At 31.5% G+C, this 22,498-nt stretch overlaps 9 protein-coding genes across 9 annotated transcripts; 5 read left to right on the top strand and 4 right to left on the bottom strand.

The window, feature by feature from the left end:
• Nucleotides 1–1,277: 1,277 nt before the first annotated feature.
• On the top strand, nt 1,278–2,060 carry SDH2 (succinate dehydrogenase iron-sulfur protein subunit SDH2; the record flags this gene model as incomplete). The annotated part of the gene is made up of 1 exon (XM_064861219.1): nt 1,278–2,060. The coding sequence occupies one exon, from the start codon at nt 1,278–1,280 to the stop codon at nt 2,058–2,060; it is 783 nt and encodes a 260-aa protein (XP_064716896.1).
• A 344-nt stretch (nt 2,061–2,404) lies between these two features.
• Nucleotides 2,405–2,950, top strand: ATG10 (E2-like conjugating enzyme; the record flags this gene model as incomplete). Its single annotated transcript, XM_064861218.1, has 1 exon — nt 2,405–2,950. The coding sequence occupies one exon, from the start codon at nt 2,405–2,407 to the stop codon at nt 2,948–2,950; it is 546 nt and encodes a 181-aa protein (XP_064716895.1).
• Nucleotides 2,951–3,707: 757 nt separating this feature from the next.
• On the top strand, nt 3,708–8,888 carry YBT1 (bile acid-transporting ATPase YBT1; the record flags this gene model as incomplete). Its single annotated transcript, XM_064861217.1, has 1 exon — nt 3,708–8,888. One exon carries the CDS (start codon nt 3,708–3,710, stop codon nt 8,886–8,888), a length of 5,181 nt encoding a protein of 1,726 aa, XP_064716894.1.
• Nucleotides 8,889–9,456: 568 nt separating this feature from the next.
• COF1 (cofilin) lies at nt 9,457–10,205 on the top strand (the record flags this gene model as incomplete). Its single annotated transcript, XM_064861216.1, has 2 exons — nt 9,457–9,470; nt 9,797–10,205. 2 exons carry the CDS (start codon nt 9,457–9,459, stop codon nt 10,203–10,205), a joined length of 423 nt encoding a protein of 140 aa, XP_064716893.1.
• A 229-nt stretch (nt 10,206–10,434) lies between these two features.
• STV1 (H(+)-transporting V0 sector ATPase subunit a) lies at nt 10,435–13,080 on the bottom strand (the record flags this gene model as incomplete). The annotated part of the gene is made up of 1 exon (XM_064861215.1): nt 10,435–13,080. One exon carries the CDS (start codon nt 13,078–13,080, stop codon nt 10,435–10,437), a length of 2,646 nt encoding a protein of 881 aa, XP_064716892.1.
• Nucleotides 13,081–13,799: 719 nt separating this feature from the next.
• On the bottom strand, nt 13,800–14,897 carry PWA37_004737 (uncharacterized protein; the record flags this gene model as incomplete). The annotated part of the gene is made up of 1 exon (XM_064861214.1): nt 13,800–14,897. The coding sequence occupies one exon, from the start codon at nt 14,895–14,897 to the stop codon at nt 13,800–13,802; it is 1,098 nt and encodes a 365-aa protein (XP_064716891.1).
• A 516-nt stretch (nt 14,898–15,413) lies between these two features.
• Nucleotides 15,414–17,117, bottom strand: MET1 (uroporphyrinogen-III C-methyltransferase; the record flags this gene model as incomplete). Its single annotated transcript, XM_064861213.1, has 1 exon — nt 15,414–17,117. The coding sequence occupies one exon, from the start codon at nt 17,115–17,117 to the stop codon at nt 15,414–15,416; it is 1,704 nt and encodes a 567-aa protein (XP_064716890.1).
• A 2,311-nt stretch (nt 17,118–19,428) lies between these two features.
• On the top strand, nt 19,429–20,064 carry BET3 (TRAPP complex core subunit BET3; the record flags this gene model as incomplete). Its single annotated transcript, XM_064861212.1, has 1 exon — nt 19,429–20,064. One exon carries the CDS (start codon nt 19,429–19,431, stop codon nt 20,062–20,064), a length of 636 nt encoding a protein of 211 aa, XP_064716889.1.
• Nucleotides 20,065–20,275: 211 nt separating this feature from the next.
• GPT2 (bifunctional glycerol-3-phosphate/glycerone-phosphate O-acyltransferase GPT2) lies at nt 20,276–22,474 on the bottom strand (the record flags this gene model as incomplete). Its single annotated transcript, XM_064861211.1, has 1 exon — nt 20,276–22,474. One exon carries the CDS (start codon nt 22,472–22,474, stop codon nt 20,276–20,278), a length of 2,199 nt encoding a protein of 732 aa, XP_064716888.1.
• Between the last annotated feature and the right edge of the window lie 24 nt (nt 22,475–22,498).

The following is a 22,498-nucleotide window of genomic DNA, read 5'->3' as shown; positions in this document are numbered from 1 at the left end:
TGGATATACATATGTATATGTATGTAAACATATATATGTATATTATATTTACATCCTAATCAAGACAGCATATTGTTCCTCACCATAATAAGATTTTCCCCTAAGTGAAAAAAAGAACATAAGCTTGATATCAACAACATGAAGGAAGAGACGAAAGAACCTGTGAAGCTCTTTCGGTCCAATGGAAAAACGAATTGGAAAAAAAAATATAAAAATACAAAAAAAAAAAACAGAAAGAAACACAGAAAGAAACACAGAAAGACATAGTTTCTACAACTCCGAGATTTTCATTGGCTAAAAACAAAAACAAAGGAAATTTCTCCTCCGGCAATTGTTGTTTTTTCAATCAGCGTTCTCCCCTAATTACAGCAACTGAAAAAAAAAAAAAAAAAAAAAAAAAAAAGAGCCAAAGGGAGAAGAGAAGCAAAGAGGAAAAGAGAAAGAGAAAGTCCAAGATGTAAACAACAAGAGAGGCGCAAAGATCGCAAATCTTTTATCTTTTATCTTTATCTTTTCTATACGTAGTACAGACTGCAGCCCAGATTATACAGGTTGACACATCTTATATCCTAGGTTATATATACACGCTAATTACCACCGGAAGAATTGGGAGGAGTGAGGCAGGAGGGGCAGTTTAAGTCTCTTCCCTTCTGTTTTGTGAGTGTATCTATCTATTTACCTGTATGTATATATATATATAAATTATTCATTTATTTATTCCTGTTTTATTGTTATTTAGAGTAGTCGTTAATCGTGCATTGCTAACTACTTGCTCTTGCTTTTACGTTTCTGTGTCTTGTGAATCGCATCTTTTTTCCTTTTTCCTAGTGTCATACGTACATGTGTATATACATACATACATATATATAACAGCTTAATTGTTTACAACTTAATTCAAATATAACTTCTTTTTTTTTTTTTGTTTTTTGTAAGGAAGAAGTAAGTATAAGGAATTTTAGAAAAAAAAATAATATATATTTAGTCAAGTTGTCTTTCTCTTTAAACCCCTTCTTCTTTTTAATCATAAGTGTATGATCTAACACAAACATCTCTAACTGCATAAAAGAGTAACGCAAAAGCAAAAAATAAGATAAATAGATAGAGAAATACATACATAAATAAAATATACATCTACTTTCGTTATTATATTTATTTGATATTATTTCTTTTGCCTCATCATCCTGTTATAAGAAGATAACTAATTATACAATATATTTCATCTCTCTCTCTCTTTTATTTTTGTTTAACTATTATTATTATTATTTAAGATAATAGTCATGATCTCTATGAGAAACATTTTAACTAAAAGAAATTTAGCTACGGCAGCTACTAAAGCAACTTCAGCAGCCCCAAGATTAAAGACCTTTAAGATTTACAGGTGGAATCCTGACAAACCACAAGAAAAGCCAAGATTGCAAGATTACCAAGTCGATTTAAATGAATGTGGTCCCATGGTTTTGGATGCTTTGCTTAAGATTAAAGATGAGCAAGACCCCACTTTAACTTTTAGAAGATCTTGTAGAGAAGGTATCTGTGGTTCCTGTGCCATGAATATTGGTGGTAGAAACACTTTGGCCTGTCTTTGTAAGATCGACCAAAATGAATCAAAGAACTTGAAGATATACCCACTACCACATATGTATATTGTCAAGGATCTAGTCCCAGATTTAACCAATTTCTATCAACAATATAAATCTATTAAACCTTTCTTACAAAGAAAATCTTTCCCGGAAGATGGTAGGGAAGTCTTACAAAGCATCGAGGACCGAAAAAAGTTAGATGGTTTGTACGAGTGTATTCTTTGTGCATGTTGTTCCACTGCATGTCCATCTTACTGGTGGAACCAAGAAGAATATTTAGGTCCCTCCGTTTTACTACAAGCCTACCGTTGGTTAATCGATTCCAGAGATCAAGCCGTCAAAGAGAGAAGAAAGATGTTACAAAACTCAATGTCTTTATACAGATGTCATACTATCATGAACTGTACCAAAACTTGTCCAAAGGGTTTGAATCCAGGCCAAGCTATTGCTGAAATTAAGAAACAAATGGCCTTCACTTGAGTAAATGGGTCTGGTATAAAATCATAAAATCTCTTAATTATTTGGGTTTTATTCTGTTTAAAAACTGCTTATTTCGTTTGGGTTTTATTTGTGATATTTTTTTCTTTTCTTTTTTTTTTTTTCCTTAATTTTTATTATCATATTATTATTATTATTATTTTGATTTATTTATTCTATTCTAGTTTATTTTATTTATTCATTTGTTGGTGCTTGTAGTTAATGTTTCTAAGTCTTAGTTAATTATTTATTCATTTATTTATTATGTATTTTATAATGCCTACCTGTTTAGTTAAATATATATTAATTTCCTTATATACTTTGACAAGAAATCGGTAAAACGAAAGATGATTGGTGAAGAAGATTTTAAGTCACAGGTGTTTGATATATACAAATCAGGTAATCTACAAAACATATCTAATTGTAAATGTGTGGAATTTATTGATAAGGGGAATAAGAATAAACATGAGGGTTTGAGTCAAGTCTTGAAATGTCAGTTCATCATATCAAATGAAATAGATACAAATTCATCTCATACATTTACAACACAGAAGCATAGTGGCAAAGATTCAAGTGACAAGAAAATCATAGTTGAAATATTAGTTTGCTACGAAGCAATCTTTCAAGAACCACAGTTATGTTTTAGATTATGGGACCAAGTAGAAGAAAATTTTGATTCAGTAAGATTAAATTATGATTCAATTGGTGGATTAAAGAAAAATTCTAGATTGCCTAGTTGGTTTGTATTGAATATTGATTTAATTGATAATGAACCATGGTTCATGGTCGGGGTCTGCGATACAGAAAATATCATTGGTAATCAGTTGTTGTATTATAAAAACCGTTACATGGAAAGATGGATATCTGTATACTTGATAAGTTGGTTAACCTGAGTTTTCCAAGTCAGAACCAAGTAAGCGATGTTAAGAAAGATGTAGCAAACTTTTATTTAAAAGTGATGAAATATAATCTTCAATAGGCGTCTATTCTGTCAGATAATTTTTGTACACTTTAAAAAAAAAATGAAAATAAAAATAAAAAGAAGTAGTCTATCGGCATCTATCCATTGAGTCATTCCATATAATGACATAGTCTAACTCTATTCTGCAAATATCTTATCATGCTATATTTGAATATCAGAACGCATATGTTCACGCATGAATCAGTCACAGTTGCATAAGAACCTAGAAAGGATTAAGAGACAGGGATACATAGACGGATAGACTAATTGACCATAGGGATAGGTAGGAAGAAGTCAATCCAAACAAAAAAAAAATGAAAATTTTTTTTGTATTTTTCCCTTTTTGTCACATTTTTTCCTTTTCTTTTCTTTTTTTTTTTTATTTTCACTTTTTACTTTTCATTCCATCACCATCATTTGAGAAATTTAGGCTAAGTGTGAGATGACATTGTTTGATAAGATAATAAACGATATGGAATTATAATATATATATATATATACATATACATATATACATATATATGAAGAGTGTTTTTGTATGCATTTGTATTAGCTAATTTATATTCGTTAGAGGTTTGTATATTTTCACAGATCCTAACCAGAGTATTCACCTCTGTTTAATTTTCAACCACATTTATATATAATATCCTCTTTCTTAGTGTTTGTCATTCTGCTTGTTTCCGTGGGTGATGAATATGGAAAACAGTAGTGATAATTATAACATACTTTCTTTAATGAGGAACTATACAAAAAGTTGTCACTTTTGGGATTACGATGACGTCACGCCGTGTGGTAGGGCCTATGTTATAAATTATATGGTGCCCTTATACTTAAGTGCAGTTTTAATAATTATTATTGCTTATAATATTTTGTCTAACTATTATCAGTTCAATGTATTAAAAGTTAAAAAGAAAAATCCAATTGATGAAATACTATCTTTGTCTCATCATGATACAATTAACATAAATGACCCAGAATCACAAAGTTTATTATCACTGACTAATCATAACATTAATAATCATAATTATTCTTATACTGAAAATAACAATAATATTAATGATAACAATAATGAACAATCTTTAACTGATCGTCATTTTTCTATAGAAAACTTGAAATTAATAAAATTGAATGGTGAGCCACATGGTAAAGTTACTATTGTTAGTCGTGGCCCAATGGAAAAAATGGGGTTGGTTTTAGAGTGTATCTTGGTTTTATCACAATTATTGTTCCATTTAGTCATTTTATTGAAGTCTTCTTCATATCAAGATCTAATAGACTTCAATTATGGTAGTATTAAGAATCAGAATTTGATAAATGTAATCCTTTGGTCTATTTTATTCAGTTTAATAACTATGAGATGTTTTAATGCTAACCAAAATAAGTGGTTTATCAATAAATATATGGGTAATATTTGGAGCTTATCATTCCTTTCATATTTGATCGGTTTCACTTTTAATATATTCCCATTCCGTTCAATTCTTATTGGTCATATTAAATCTCCACTAATCAAAAATTACTATACTATTCAATTTTGGATCGATTTGATACTAGTATTATTGTTACTATTTTCTCCCATTAAAAATGATTTCGGAGTTCTGTATCAAACTGAAGAAGATATTATACCATCTCCTGAATCTACCACCTCTATTGCTTCCTTTGTGTGTTGGTCGTGGCTGGATAAGTTCGTCTGGGTAGCAAACAATCATTATATTACAATGAAAGATGTTTGGGGTTTGAAACTAGAAGATTACTCGATCTTTGTTAACAAAAATTTTAAAAATTATTGTAAAAAATTTGCCCCAACTGGTAAAAAAAGAAGTTTTACTTTCAAATTATTATCTTTCTTCTCTGATTATTTCTTATTACAAGGTGTATGGGCCTTGCTCGCAAGTATTATCTCTTTTATACCAACCATCCTTCTGAAAAGAATCTTGGAATATGTTGAGGACCAATCTTCGGCTCCAAGGAACCTTGCCTGGCTTTATGTCATTCTAATGTTTGTTTGTAAAATCTTTGTAGCAATTGCTAACGGTCAGGCTTTATTTTTAGGTAGAAGAGTCTGTATTAGAATGAAGAGTATTATTATATCTGAAATTTATTCAAAGGCTTTAAGAAGAAAAATTTCTACTACAAGTAAAAAAGAACAGGATCAAAACGCTGATGAAAATACTGGAGTTACTGTTGTTGAGGAAGATCCACAAAAAAGAAATCAAAAGGATCATTTTGATGGTGATGAGGAATCCTCTTCCAAGGCTCAATTGGGTACTATTATCAATTTGATGGCTATTGATGCGTTTAAAATCTCAGAAATTTGTGGTTATCTACATTCTTTTGTGGAAGCCGTAGTGATGACAATAATTGCATTGACTTTGTTATACAATCTAATTGGACTCTCTGCAATCATTGGAACAATAGTTATCTTAATTATGGTTCCAATCAATTTCAAATTGGCTATTATCATCGGTGATTTACAAAAGAAGACTTTAGCTGTCACAGATAAACGTATACAAAAATTGAATGAAGCATTTCAAGCAATTAGGATTATTAAATTTTTTTCGTGGGAAGATAATTTTGAGAAGGAGATCAATGAAATTAGAGATAAAGAATTAAAATATTTGATCAAAAGAACTATTTATTGGGGTGCAGGTGGCTTTGTTTGGTTTATCACTCCAACTCTTGTTACTACAGCTGCCTTCTCTTACTATATTTATGTTCAGAAGATGCCATTGACTACTCCAATCGCATTCACAGCTTTATCTTTATTTGCTTTGTTAAGGGATCCATTAGATAGGTTATCTGATATGTTAAGTTTTGTTATTCAATCTAAAATTTCTTTAGATAGAGTAGCTGAATTCTTAGAAGAAATGGATACAGAAAAATATCAACAGTTAACTATTGCTCCAAGAGGGAATAAACTAGCTTTTGAAAACACTACTGTTGCATGGGATGATAAAGAATCAACATTTAAATTAAGAAATTTAAATATTGATTTTAAGATCGGTAAATTAAATGTAGTCATTGGTGCTACTGGCTCTGGTAAAACTTCATTATTAATGGCTTTATTAGGTGAGATGCATTTGTTAAAAGGTAAAATTATAGTGCCATCTTTAGAAGCTAGACAAGCTTTAGTACCTGATTCAGATGGGCTTACCAACTCTATCGCCTACTGTTCTCAAGCTGCTTGGTTACTAAATGACACAGTTAGAAATAATATTATCTTCAATCGTCCCTTTGATAAGACCAGATATGAAGCTGTTATTAATGCATGTGGGTTAGTTCGTGATTTTAAAATTTTGAAAGCTGGTGATAAAACAGAAATTGGTGAAAAGGGTATTACATTGTCTGGTGGACAAAAGCAAAGAATCTCTTTGGCTAGGGCTCTATATTCTGATGCAAAACATGTTCTCTTAGATGATTGTTTAAGTGCCGTGGATGCTCATACAGCATCTTGGATATATGAGAATTGTATCAGTGGTCCATTGATGGAAAATAGAACATGTATTTTGGTGTCTCATAATATTGCATTGACTTTGAAGAATGCTGATCTTGTTGTTCTCTTAGAGAATGGTGAAGTCAAGGAACAGGGAACGCCAATGGAATTATTAGATAGAGGTGTGTTAGGAGAAGATGAATTAGTTAAAAGTAGCATTTTATCTAGAGCTGCATCATTAACTAGTATTAGTAATGATGTTAACCATCCTACACTCAAAATAAATACTTTAATGGCAAAGAAAATGGATACTGAGACAGGTAAGAAAGAAAACACTGAGAGTACAGAAAGAACTAAAATTAATGAAGATGATGGTAAACTAATTGAAGAAGAGACTAAGGCTGAAGGTATTGTTAGTTTAGATGTTTACAAATGGTTTTTAGATGCATTTGGTGGGTTAAAAGTTGTTTCATATATGTTAATTCTTTTCTTTATTCCAGAAATTTTCCAGATTGGTCAATCATGGTGGCTACGTAAATGGGCTGCTATTTTACCTAGTGATAATGTTGTAGCTTTTGTTAAGCATATTTTTGTTTCAAAAAATCCATTTAATATTAAATTCTATTCTAGTATTCCATCTAGTTCAATTGATACAACTATTTTTAATACTGCCCAAACTAATTCCACGTCTGATACCCATGTTTTAATTAAGAATAATCATTCTACTATGTATTATTTACTGATTTATTTGTTGTTTGGTGTTTCTCAATCGTCTCTTGCTATTTTTAAGCTATTCCTTACCTATTTATATGGTATTTATGCTTCCAGAGATATCTTTAAAAGATTATTGCATACAGTTTTACGTGCGAAATTAAGATTTTTTGATACCACACCTATTGGTAGAATCATGAACCGTTTCTCCAAGGATATTGAGTCAACAGATCAACAATTAACACCTTATTTGCATGGTGCCATTTGCACTTTAATGGGTTGTGTTACAACAGTTATGTTAATTACATTTATTACACCACAATTTATTTCTATTGCAATTATGGTAGGTATCTTATATTACCTTGTTGGTTACTTTTACATGGCAGGTTCCCGTGAATTAAAGAGACTAGATTCTACAACAAAGTCACCAATTTATCAGCATTTCTCTGAGACTTTGGTTGGTGTTACTACTATTCGAGCCTTTGGTGATGAAAGTAGGTTTCTTCAAGAAAATCTTCAAAAGATAGATGAAAATAACAGACCATTCTTTTACTTGTGGGTAGCAAATCGTTGGCTAGCTTTCAGAATTGATATTATTGGAGCGTTAGTTGTATTTGGTGCCGGTATATTTATCCTTGCTGATATTAAGAACATTGATGCTGGTTTAGCAGGTATCTCACTAACATATGCTATTGCATTTACTGAAGATGCTCTTTGGTTGGTTAGGTTCTATAGTGAAGTGGAAATGAATATGAATTCTGTTGAAAGATTAAAGGAATACATGAATGTGGACAAAGAAGAGTATGTAGCGCATCAAAATAAAATTATTCAAACACCACCAATTCAATGGCCAAATGATGGTAAAATAGAAGTCAATAACTTATCGTTGCGTTATGCTCCGAAATTGCCACGTGTTATTAAGAATGTTTCATTTACTGTTGATCCAGGATCTAAAGTTGGGGTAGTTGGAAGGACTGGTGCTGGTAAATCAACCATCATTACTGCACTGTTTAGATTCCTTGATCCTGAAACGGGATATATTAAAATTGATAATTATGATATCACTTCTATTGATTTGACCATGCTACGTCGTGCCATTACTATTATTCCACAAGATCCTACGTTATTTGCAGGTACTATAAAAAGCAATTTAGATCCATATGATGAGTATAGTGATAAAGCTATATTTGCTGCGTTGAGACGTGTTAATTTGGTTACGCCTGAAGAGTTGGAGCAATATTACACTGAAAACAGAAATGGTAATAATAATTATGCCAATGATCAGACTTCCGTAGCTTCAGTTAATGTTAACAGATTCTTAGATTTGTCTAATGAAGTTACAGAAGGTGGTGGAAATCTATCTCAAGGTCAAAGACAATTAATGTGTCTTGCCCGTTCCTTATTGCGTTCTCCAAAGATTTTATTATTAGATGAAGCTACAGCCTCTATTGATTATGATAGTGATGCAAAGGTACAAGCTACCATTAGACAAGAATTTAACGAAAGTACTATTCTTACAATCGCACATCGTCTACGATCTGTTATTGATTATGATAAAATTTTGGTGATGGATGCTGGTGAAGTAAAAGAGTATGATCATCCATATTCCTTATTGTTAAATAAGGAAAGTTTATTCTACAGTATGTGTGAACGCAGTGGTGAATTAGATGCTCTGATTGAAATGGCCAAGAATGCCTTTGTTCAAAAATTGAATAACAATAACCGTTGAATGATCTGTTCTAAAATATTTATGTATGTATATATGTATGTATATTCGATTATTAATATATCTTAAGACATGTATTATATAGATACCATATAAAGAAATATATATAAAAAGAAAGAAAGAAATTTTGTAGGTCTTAGAGGTGTGAACTATAACTTTCATAAATACAAAATGAAGCAAATCGTTATAACTGGGCTCAACTGGTTGAATTCACTTATCCTCTAATGTTTTAAAGTAACAGATTGTTTCTAGTGTCATATCATTAGAAAATTTTGTGGCACTTATTTATTTGCAACTGTGGCTTTTGTACAACTCGAAACTATCTGTTGCTCATATCATTGAGTACGAACGGAGACAAGTTCCCCTGTCTTTGTGAAAAATTCCATAGAAGCAAAATGAACATGAGTAAAAAAACATTCAAACAGTTTAATAGACACAAACTATAAACTAGCCATTATTTAATAAACAACTTTTTAATAAGGGCTCCTCCCTAAAGTCTTCTCCTCTTGGTTTGGATTCAAACCGAATAGCCTTCCTCCAAAGAAAATTCAATTGATTACATATATTAAAAATGTCTAGATCTGGGTATGTTAGGAGATCATTTGTATTATGACTAATGCGAATTGTTACCTTTTGCACAACTTCTATTTATTTGATATAAAGGGTTTGGAGATGTAACTTTTACTAACATATTAGTATATATGTATTAAATTTGAGTAATTGAAATATGCAATCCCATTATTGTATGAATATTCCTATCTTGGAAATAACACAAAAGTTTATGATCATTTGAGGTCGAGCCCGTCTTTTCCTCTGGTATTGTATGTTTTAAATGCATTCCTTCTTCTTAATACATATTAAATACAAATATAAATCAATTACAATAAAAAAGTATTGAAATTTGAATATAGTGTTACTGTTGCTGATGAATCTTTAACTGCCTTTAACGACTTAAAATTAGGTAAGAAATATAAGTTTATCTTATTTGGCTTAAATGATGACAAGACCCAAATTGTTGTTAAAGAAACTTCCACTGATTCTTCTTATGACGCTTTCTTAGAAAAGTTGCCAGAAAACGAATGTTTATACGCTGTCTATGATTTTGAATATGAAATTCCAAATGAAGGTAAAAGATCTAAGATTGTTTTCTTCACCTGGTCTCCAGATACTGCTCCAATCAGATCTAAGATGGTTTATGCTTCTTCTAAGGATGCTTTGAGAAAGTCTTTGAATGGTGTTGCTTCTGATATTCAAGGTACTGACTTCTCCGAAGTTTCTTATGATGATGTTTTAGATAAAGTTAGCAGAGGTTTTCACTGAATTGATTTATTTGAAAAATCTCTTTTTATAAACCTCTCCCTATTTATTTCTAATTATATCTAATTATATATATATGTGTATTAACTTATATATCTTTATTATTTTAACGACTTGAATATCTTTTTTTATTCTTCTCTTAACCAAAATATATATTCAATACACACAGGTATATGTATATATATATATAATATTACAATCTGTCAAATATTTTTTTTGTTTTAATATGTATTTATTCAATTGAGGCAAAGGAGAATGGTTCATATGCATGACCCTCCCCTTCAAAAAATTTGGACATGGCTTCAACCCAATGTAATCTTAATGCATGTAGCATAGCAGAAGTCCCTTCCATACACACTAAGATACAAAAAGTCAAAGTAAACCACATTCCAAACAAAAATACAACAGATATAACGGATAAAATGGAACCAGAATTTTTGGAAGAGAATGAATTACGTATAGTCATATCCCATAGAACACTTGATAGCTGAGCATGAGCTAACGATAAAGCCCAAAGACGTAAATATGAAGCAGTATGTGAGATACAGTTCAAACAAAATTCTATGGTATGAATGACTTGTTGAATCATGATATCACCAAAATTAAATTCACCATTGTTACCATGCAAATTCTCATCGCTTTCAAAATCTGTAATAATCATTGCATCACTCTCAGTGGAATCTCTTTGGGTATCTAATAGAGCCTCGTTGATTTGCTCATCATGAATATTTTGGTAACCTCTTCTTGAGGCTTCATTATTCATTTTCCTTAAAGTTAAAGGCTTATATAATAAAAGCCATGGTACACATACTACTGCGATAATCAAAAGAATTTGTTGCAAGGCTGCTTGACCTTTATATAATGGATCATCAATTTTACCTGGAGCTAAAAACATGTTAATAAGCATGTTTAATAGACCTGGTGCAGGTTTTCCATCTTTAATCCAATCTTTGGACCATTTATATATGATTGCCCAGGAGAGGTAACCAAATATGGATTGCATAAATAAAAAGCTCGGTATGAAGTTACCGATAATATCTATCCTAGAATTATTGTGTTTATAGTTGACGTATGAGAAACATAGAGAATAAGTCATGTGAGCAAACCCCATTAAAACGGACAGTTTCATTTTATATGAGTTTGAAAAGATCAACCCATTATCAGTACCATGCCAAGCATAATCGAGTCCAAAGGGGTAAATCCCTACTTTCTTGGCTTCTACTAAAGTACCTTCTTTGAAACTTGAAGGCCATTCCCAGCCAGACTTAAAGAAGGTCATTGATAAGGAGAAAATATCGTTATACATGAGCCCGGTAAAAATCGAGAAAAGACCCATCATTACAAGGATGTATCTACCACTATATGCCATATCAAACATTTCTCCACGTTTCATTACTTCAAATTTAGATTCATTCAATATTAAATACATAGCAATCAAAAATACTATGAACCCGTGACCAGCATCACCAAACATGATGGCAAACATAAAGGGGAAAGTGACAATAGTGGCCAGACCGGGATTAACTTCTTTGTATGTGGAAATTCCATAGGAGTCCACGATAGCTTGTGCAGCTGCAGTAAATTTATTAGTTCTATAAAAAGTTGGTGGTAATTTATTAGTATGGATAACGGTTACTACAGCACTATATTCTGAGCCTAATATTTCAATTTGATCCTTCAAACTATCGGATAAGAAATTCAAATCCGAAGATGGAATCCAACCCTCTGCTACAAGGCCATGGGTTTCTTGTCTGAAAAGATTTAGTGTGGCATAGACATATTTTTCACGCTTGATTATGGCATTCCAGAATGATATTTGATCATTGACTACCAATAATTCTGTGTGTAAAGCTTGTTCTGTGGAAGTTAGGATATGTTCCATCTCTTCAATTCGGTTATTAAGATTTTTCATTGTGGTGAAATGATCTTTATCCATGAGTACAGTTTTACCATTCAATGAATCAATAACTCTTTTAACTTTCGTAACTAATACTTCACCATGAGTGAATATCATAAAACAATCTTTTTCCACTGGAGTATCATTTTCTAATAAAGGTTCTTCAATAGGGATATTTTGGAAATATAGGTTACCACGTAACAATCTAAACAGGATCCTGTTCAAAAGTTCCACTTTACTTCTATTAATTGAGCCTACAATCATATGTTGATGATGTAACCCATTTTCTAACATAAAAAATTCGTTATCATTACCAAAGCTATCATTTTCATCATGTATCTCAAAACTATCAAGTGAATTATTATCTAAATTAGGACTACTACTACTGTTGTTGTTAGTGTTATTGTGGAGGGTATTCGACACTAGATTCTCTTCACTGGAAAGGGCAAAATCTTCTACATCTAATTCATTTTGATCATTTAAGTCTCTTGATATCCTTCCTACAAATCCTGGGTTTATTTGAAAAAATCTTGAGCATTTAGATATCACATATCTGTTCTCTAAAAGATCGTTCAGTTTTCTTTGCACATTACCATATGACTCATCTAATTGTTTCACTCTTTCCGATACAACAGCTATATCTTCCATATATTCATTAATTTGATCGATAGAATAGAAATCCAAATCTTTGACAGCAATGTCATGAGACACATAAGAATGACTGTTTGAGTGCCAGACAGCTTCACTATGTGAAGTTAACATCTCTTTCAAAAAGGACAGGTTCCTTTCTTTATCGTCAAATCTTCTCAACTGTGAAACATAACCTCTTTGAAAATCAGTTAGATCCAAATTTAAGTCTCTGAACATAAGAAGACCTAGCTTTCCTAATAGCATAGCAATTTCTCTTGATATTTCTAACGGAATATATAACTGGACATAGGTCATATCAGCTGACCTGAAAATGGCCTCCTCTTTCGACATGTTCCTCTATGTATACGTTATATATTTGATATACTGGTAAGTTCAAAAATGGAAAGGATGGAGGTTGTATAACTTAATAAAATAACGGATGCTAAAATATATATATGTATGTATATGTGAACTGTTTATTTGTTCGATTGTAAAGTAATATTAATATCCTATACCTGAAACAGAAGTTGTTAATAATATAGAATCCACTTATCACTTGCGTATATATCTATGTATACATGCATAAATATGTATATAAATGTGTATATTGAGTGATACTGCTATGCCGATCAATTGACAGATAAAAATGCTTAATTTTTCACTTTGCTATTATAAAAACATCAAAAGGGAATGGAGGAAGGAAAGGGAAAAATAAGAAAAGCGAAAAAAAATTGGGAGGTCGAGACTTTCGAGCACGTGAATGACAGAAAAGCTGTCGTTTCTTTTTATTTTATTTTATTTTGTTTTGGAAAATCTCTCGAAGAATTTGAAGGTGCCAAACTGTTTCTGCAGATTTTGAGGTGGAACTGGAGTTGGGGTCGAGGCTGAAGGAGAGCCTTGGTTCTGTTCATTTTACGTGCAAGGTAAAGAAAGTTAGATTAGGTGTCATAATATGTCTACAAGTTTACCAAAAAATGCGAGAAAAAATAAAAGAAAAACAAAAAGAAAAAGAAAAAGATTTATTTAAACTTTCTTTCAACTATGTTTATAAAGTATGAGGTTAAATAAATCTAACTATGATACTTGTCTAATGCAGTTAGCACTGCTTCACAAACATCTTCCACGATCATTGTTGGCTTTAGATGGCCCAGTTTATCTCCTTCACGGTATACACCTGTTTTGACTAAACAACTCTTCCAACCATAGTTTTGTGCTCCAGTGATATCACTTGCAGGGTTGTCACCAACCATAAACACATTGCCCTGAAATGGGGATTTTTCATTCGGACATTCCTCCCCTAAAGGAGGTAATATTTGTTGAATGTTAGAATCAATATCGTATAATTTGTCCATATTATCACTATTCTGTAATTTATTATTCCAGTCAATTAAAACATGGTGTGCAAAATCATATGTCAGTTTCGTGGGTTTCCCCAGAATAAAATCACTTAATTTTTGTCCTGGATTCAATGACTTGTACAATGTATGCACTAATTTTCTAAATGCACCTTGACCAAATCTATTTAACTTATATGGATTCGCCCATAATAAATCATTACACGTAAAATATATGGGAACCGATGATATGGAACTATTTTGTTGTCTCATAGTATTAAGCATTCCACGTTCACTATTCAGTAAATCAGATATGATTTGTAAATCTCCTGCCCAATTTCTTGGATCATTGAACACTAACACTGCATCAAATGGAACCGTGTCTATATCAGGAATATTTTTGGCTAATTTTTGTAATTGGTCTGGTGATAGTCCTGAAAATGGCGTAATGTCTGGGTTATATCTCACAATATCGTTTGGGTGTACTACTTCCTTGAAACCATAGTTCTCCGCCACATTCCTTACACTAGGTGTCCCTACAGCTAAAATTCGTTTATATTTGGGGACTAAAGTCTTGAAGGGAGTGTGGCACTGTATAATCTGTAAAGGAGAGATCTGTGCTTGCAATTTTTCTGAAATAAACTGGGTTCTTTCATGTTCCAAAGAACCCCCACCATTGGTTAGTAAAACATAAGGGATCTTGTTCTCATTTAGAATGCGTAACGCCTGACCAGCTCTAGCAATTGGTTCTGACCCTCTTAATAGGACACCATCTATATCAAAGGCAAAGGCAATACTTTGGCCAGATCTTGTATGGAGAAGTCTTCTGAACATCGTTGTCTCGAGTAATTATTCTTGTTCTATTTCAATTTTGTCGATAATATGTTATTAAATAGTATGAATCTCACAATATTCCATCTTTTTCATATTTTGAGAAAGCTTGAACTCGAGTTTTTACGTAAGTTTCACCCAGTATTATTAAATCAAAGGTTTGGGATTTACTTTTTTCTTCCCTTTTTTGTTTCTATTTTTTTTTATTTTGTTTGGAATCTTTGGTCGACGTGATGATTATGTCATGATGTAGAAAGGATGACTCATCATTATTATTATGTAAGTAACAGCAACTTAATTTAGCAAAAAAGTAACAGAACAAACATAAAGTTTTTAAACGTTATTCATGTGTATACTTATGAAGGAGTGTCTGTATCTAGACATGTATATATGTGTATAAATGAAACTTATGCATTATTAGTGGTTAATGTCTTTCATATATACATGATGAACTCTATAAATATTTTATTATTATTATTATTATTATTTAATCATCTAATTTTGATATTTTTGTTCCTTTCAAATAGTGAAGTTTACATTGGTTGCATCTATCTCAACATCATTAAATCCTTCATCTATAATATGAGTAAAAGTTTCAGTAAAGTTATTAGCATCGTCCGTTAGCTGATTTACTGCGTGGCCTATAACAATTAATCCAGGCGGTCTTGAACCAATTTCTTCCACGGTTTGTTGTAAATACTTTAACTTAGTTCTAGTAACACGTTGGTCAGGACAAGAGGCTCTCTCCACAATGGCAAGAGGTACCTCTGGATCCCACTTCTTCTCCAGTAAGGACTTCTGTAAAATTTCTGCTCTATGTAATGCCATTAGAAATACTGTAGTCCTTGATGGTACATATTCAGGCACTTCAGGAATAGTACCCTTACGTCCAGTACCTGTACATATCAGTACCTGATCTGCTATACCACGTTGGGTAGCCGGTATTTGTGCTGCAACTGTCGATGCCAAAGATGATGATATACCTGGTAAGACCATTGGAGTGAATCCTCTTTCTTTGAACCATAAATATTCTTCTCCACCACGACCAAATATGTAGGGATCACCTTGTTTTAATCTAATGACGTGAAGTCCTTGTTTCAATGCTTCCAAACCAAGATTCAGAAATTCGGCTTGAGCCTTTTCTGCATTACCTGGGAATTTTTTTGCAATTATTAATTTTGTATGGTTTGGTACCAAAGCTAGCACCTCTTGTGGTACCAGTTTATCTGAAAGTATTAAATCAGCAGTTTTAATTTCATGTAATGCACCCAGAGTAAGCATAGAGACAGAACCTGGACCACTACCAACAAGAGATATTCTACCCTCTTTTTTCCTTTCAGATACTAATTCTATAGGAATTTCTGAAGCACTATCCTTATCTGTTAATGCTTCCAAATCATCTAATGTTATTTTATCCAATTTGGATAGTGGATAATATTCCATGATTTGAGATAACCATCTACATCTTCTATGTCTTTGATCATTTTTAGTCATGTCAAACTCTTTGATCAATTGGTTAAATTTGTGTGAATCCCATGGATCATTATCTAAGCCATATCCTAATTTAGGTAAAGATAATGGCGTCTCAATATATTTTTCCCTTAAGAGTACTGAATTATGTTGTTGAATTAACTGATCTCTTAAAAATGCCATATTTGATATAACTTCAGAGATATTTGCTGGTAAATTATTAACAATATCTCTTTTAATTCTTTCATCTAAAATATATCCTTTCCCATTAGTAGTTACAGAGATTTGTAAACCAGAGCCTTTTGGATCAGTGTAAGTAGGTAGCAATGTAAATGTAGAATATTCTGGTTGTTGGTAAGTATTGATGGGTATTCTCAATTTAACACATTGCAGATATATTGGTTGAACTAATGATAATTGATCACTTCCAAGGTTAATAAATAACCTATCTACTACACCAGACGTAATATTTCTACCTAAAGTGGTTAAATCATTCAATCTCACTTGACGATCAATGATTTGAATGGAGAAGTTAGCTTTAGATTTAAACTCGTTTAAGATTGCATTGATATGAGTAGGATGAGATGGATTTATGACTATTGGAATAGCACCTGTTGTTAAGACTCTACGTAATCTCTTAATTGTTAATGAACAAACTCTATGATCTTCATGAACAGATACATTTGAACCTGTCCCAACAAATAAATGGATTTCACCATGTGTATTGGAACTTAATATTAAAGGAAGACTCATTTCTTTGTATATATATATATATATATATATATTATTTTTGCTATAATATTAAATAGTTGGAAATTAATTTAGAATTAATTTGTATGTGTATGTGTATGTCTGTATATATGTATCAAAAATTGATTATGCGGTTTATTATTGTTAGATGCTTGGGCATCAACAAAATACAGAAAAGATATACTTAAATTTGAAAATCTTCAACTAATAACTTGGTGCAAGATCTAAAGTATCCCTTTATATGTGTGTATACTTGTATAAATACAATTCTTCATGAATAAATATTCATATCAAATAAATTGTGGATATATCTCATTCAGAGTCAGATAAGAGTAAATATGAGTGATAATATAGAGTATAGTTTATCAATATCGTTAATAGACCCCACAGTTCAATTAAGAATAAAGAAATCCTGTGTAAAAGTTTGAGTAGGTTCTGTCATATACCGATTATGAAAGACCGAGGAAAATGGTATGGCAGAATGCAATTACTATTACATCAGTTCTATCCTTTAGATTTTCTGTTAATAGTTTTTTAACTCAATTATTGTGGAATAGAATCAGCATGGCATCGTAGGTTCTTTCCGACCACAATTAGTCAAATTCTTCGGAGATACAGATTCCACTGTTCATTACTCATGATGGTTCTCTCTTCATTATTCATCATCAATCAGCATATTTTGTCTTTTTGTCACACAATTTGTTTTTCTTTTTTTTCTCACACAAAAATTTCATCAAAATTTGTGATTCCAAAACTGTGTATCCGTATAGAGTGATTTACGCAGGGGTTTCTATATATCACTTTTCACGAGACATTAAAAGTGTGTATGCATGGTATCTAATGATCAGAGACGTAATGGTATTATGATGAGCAAGATTGACTAAGTAGATATGGTTAAATCAGCAAGTATTCAGTTAGTTACTTGCTTATTTACCCAACATAAAAATAAATGATTTTTTATCTAATGGAAGAGGTTAGCATACAAAGACTGACAACTAACTTAGTAAACTGTTTTATTTTGGAAAAAAAAAAATAATATAGTTTTTTTTTTGTTTAATGATCATGAAAAATATATAAAAGATGTTATGATATATTATGACCTAATACTATATAGATATATGTGGTTATTAGTTTTCTCCACTTTTGGATATATACTTTGCAATTTATCTAATTAAATAAAATAAGTAAATTATATGTACTATTTTTATCAAATTTATCGGATATTCTGAAAGTAATTAGAAATTTCTCAAGAAAAAAAAATGTCTTTTGATGATTTGTAAAGAATATATACATATATATATATATATCAAAAATACTATTTAAAATTGATTTACAGTATGTTTTCTATTTCAAATGTTCACAGACTATAATCTTCAATATATTACAACTGACAATCTCTATTGAGTATATCACTAAATAATATGTAGATAGATAGATAGACAGATTCGACTTTATAAAATTCAGGAGTTAAAATTTTAAGGATTAACAAAAAAAAAGTTGTATGAACTATTTTCCTAATCAAACCTTTTATTATTATTTATTTTATTTTTATATTTTGAAGGTCTTATAAGTAGCCCTATACAATCTTGAATACATATCTGAGCTCACAAGGGTATTGGATAGAAGAGTTTCACAAATAAATAAAACAAATAAAATGTTCTGTTTAGGAAAAAAGAATATTTGTAAACCATAAACCTATAAAATACATTATGAAAATATCCAACGCTTATTATATCAGTTTATTAATTAGTAAATAGATTAGTGTCTTTTCAGTCATTACTATGAAATAAATTGTTTTCAAAGAAATATTGAACTTTAAATTCCTCATTATATATATATGTGTGTGTGTGTGTTTATTGTTTTGTTTTTGTAGCATTCAAGAGAAAATAAGTTACCAATGTTAACACATCCATATAGATCTTAACTATATAATTCAAAGAAAACACTTCTCTTATCCTTCAACAAGTTTGTGCCATTGCATGTGTTGTTTATTATTTGTGACACTTGATCTATTTCATTAGAAGTATTCCGTACGAAAACTACGCGGAATATATTTTTTTGGAACGATTTTTTTTTGTTTTTATTTTTAAACATTCCCTTTTAATATGTTCATCTAAGTTATATCCACAGTATATAATCAAAGAGTGAAACTGCTGTCAATTAAACGAGTATCAACTGACAAAAGTATAGAACCAGAACAAAGCAGCAAGATAATATAACATAAATTACTTTATAATTAATCAGTTTTAATTATCTCCCTTTTTTTATCGTGTTTTCGTTTTATATCTCATAAGAAGTTTTAACTACTTTAACCATGTCTAAATCAAGGTCCTCCTCTCTTTCCACACATGCCGCTAATTTATCATCTAAAACAGGTGCTAACCAATCAAAATTTTTTAAAACTTTTGGTGACGATATATGGAAGAATAAAATTGAAAAAGTTAACGCAGAATTATTCATAATGACATATGGTGTTATTGTACAGCAATTATGTCAAGATTTTAATAATGATTACATGAAGATCAATGAAAATTTATTTTCTATGGGATATAATATTGGTGTAAGGTTAATTGAGGATTTTTTGGCAAGGACTGCATTACCACGTTGTCCAAACATGATAATGACCAGTGAAGTAATCACTAAAGTAGCATTCAAAGTATTTCTTAATATAACACCAGTAGTAGATAATTGGAGTAGTAATAAAGATACATTTAGCCTAATTTTGGTAGAAAATCCGTTGGCTGAATTTGTAGACCTTCCACATGATGCTAAGAAACAATTATGGTATTCTAACATTATATGCGGTGTGCTTAAGGGGGCTTTGGAGATGGTTCAGTTAGATTGTGACATTGGTTTCGTTTCTGATGTATTAAGAGGTGATGCATCCACTGAGATTAGAGTCAAATTAAATAAAATATTGAAAGATGAAATTCCACTAGGTGAAGACTGAATTAAATCTAAAACCTACATATATATATATAGATAGATAGATATAGACTATCTGTAAACTACTTCTAAATATGTTACTTTTGTAAAACAGCAATGTGCATAAAGAGTGAGATATATATATGCTCACACATACATATCTTATATACAAGAATATTAATTAAATAATTTCCATGTGTTTAGTACTAATCATTTACTATGCATCAATATTTATATTAATCTTGGTCCTTCCATTTCTCTCTAATTAAATTAGTAATCTTTGATTGGTTTCTAGCCCTTAACTCACTAGCATTCTCCTCATTACAATGCGTCTCATCTTCGAATTCCTCTTCATCACTGCTATCGACATCTTCTCTGTTTGTTGTGGAACCTGCAATGTAACTTGGCGGTCTTGAGTCATGGAAAATTGGAATATCTGATAGGGAACCACGAGAATTGACTCGGGATAAAGCATTAGATAAGATTGACCCAATAGAATGAATTGAACTTGAACGGCTTCTGGGTTGTACGGGCTTCAAAGTTGAATCTAAAGAGGCCATTCCCTCAAAATCATTCAAGGTTTTAAATTTCTCATAATCTGGGAATACAGTAGGCCCTAACTCATCACAGATATGTGTGATCTCATGTGACAATTCTTTCCTCATAGATTTTAGTTTTGTAATCTTGTCATTTGGATAAAACAATGAAACAAATAATGGACGCAATGATTTCAACAAATCTATTCCAATCTCACCTGTTTTTAGACTAGAATATGTGGTTAATACCAGAATTGAGTAAAAATAGATAAATTGACCAATTGTAGAATTTAATATTATTGAAGGTACCCATAGCCATTGTGTATAAATTAGGATTAGAGAATATGTAACATAAAGGATAGGTGCCAAACATAAAGCTACAATGATCTTCCAAGTAGCCAATAAATCTAAACCTTTCAATTTCACCACAGATTTCTTTAACCCCTCACGTTGTTTTTTCTTGGAATAAACATTACTGACAATGAAGATGGGAGTAAATAAAACCGAACCTGGTAACGATAAAACGAAAAATACAAGTAACCTGGCTAATCTTTCGATTAAAAGAAAAAAACAGCGGATAACATCTTTAGTTGTAGAAGATTGTAATTTTTCAACTTGGTGATCTTTTAGTCCATAAGAATACAATATATCATTATAAGCAGTAACCATTTCTTTCAATTTGATGATTCTAGGATCCTCTTTGTATTTAGAATATCCAACTAACAAACGTCTATTAATTTCCACAATTAAAGGTAATGATAATCTGTGTTCAGGTATTTCATATGATTGAAATAACCTTCTGGCAGCTTGGATGGTCATTAAAGTATCATAGTCTGGTGCATTCTCAGTAACGGAATATAGTGATTCAGTGATTTTATTTAACAATGTTGAAGTGGTTTCCCTTGGAGATTCCAAATATTGTTGACCCATGGTTCCATCCACAATGATTGGTTCACCATATTCAATAACAGCTCTGGATCTAAATTTGTGTCTATGGAAATAATGTAACCCAACAGGAACCACATAAACCTTCATATTTGGGTCAGCAGCAGCAGCACCCAATGCCATGATGGCTACCCCCGCTTTGATTGGTAACAGAGATGGTCTGTCATGAGACCCACCTTCAGGAAAAATGCCAACAGTGCCACTTGAGTGTAAATGATTGAATACATTTTGGAAAACTTTTGAGTTATCAACTTTTTTAGCATATTTAAAATTTGTACCATCTTTTAATAATTTTGCTACGCGAGGATTAGATGATTTGAATGGAGATGAAAGAATTATTGTTTTATCATCTACGACCTCTTTAATTTGGGCATTAGCTAAATAATCTGGTAAACCCAACAAGGATTTGGCCATGAAGTGAGTGGTAAACTCTGGAGATTTAGATGGGTCTTCTATACAACGGCCTTCAATCAAGGTTGGTTCATTATCAAAATCAGGACAATATATTTCGATGTTTGGATCCACAGGTTCTAAATAATCTTGGGCACGAGGAACAGGTATACTACCCATAATTCTTCCAAAAAATCCAACAATTTTCATTTTCATACTGGATTCTGCAGTCACAAAACATGCCTGTCTACCTCTACCACTAGTCAATTTCCGTGTTTCCAACATCACAAGACTGGGATCAATGAATTGATTGGCATGTGGGGCACATACCAAGATTGTGGGGACACCTTGTTGAGGCATATTGCATGCACCACGAACCTTAATTTCTCTAAAAAATATTGTAAACATGATATTGAACAAGCACATAGCCATGTCATAAAGGAATGTGGATATGCTCCAATGTGATCCATTATAGGGATTAAAATAGTCTCGATCGATTTGAAGGACATGTGCCCTTGATTTGGATTTTCCCAAATCTTCCTTAATTTCCTTTTGGTCAGTCATAAATGGACAAAAAAAAAGATGAAT

Source organism: Arxiozyma heterogenica (assembly GCF_036370985.1).
Source record: "Arxiozyma heterogenica strain weizmannii chromosome Unknown scaffold_7, whole genome shotgun sequence".
NCBI classification, from domain to species: domain Eukaryota; kingdom Fungi; phylum Ascomycota; class Saccharomycetes; order Saccharomycetales; family Saccharomycetaceae; genus Arxiozyma; species Arxiozyma heterogenica.
The sequence above is the reverse complement of the archived record's forward strand: the minus strand, read 5'-3'. Positions and strand labels throughout refer to the sequence as shown.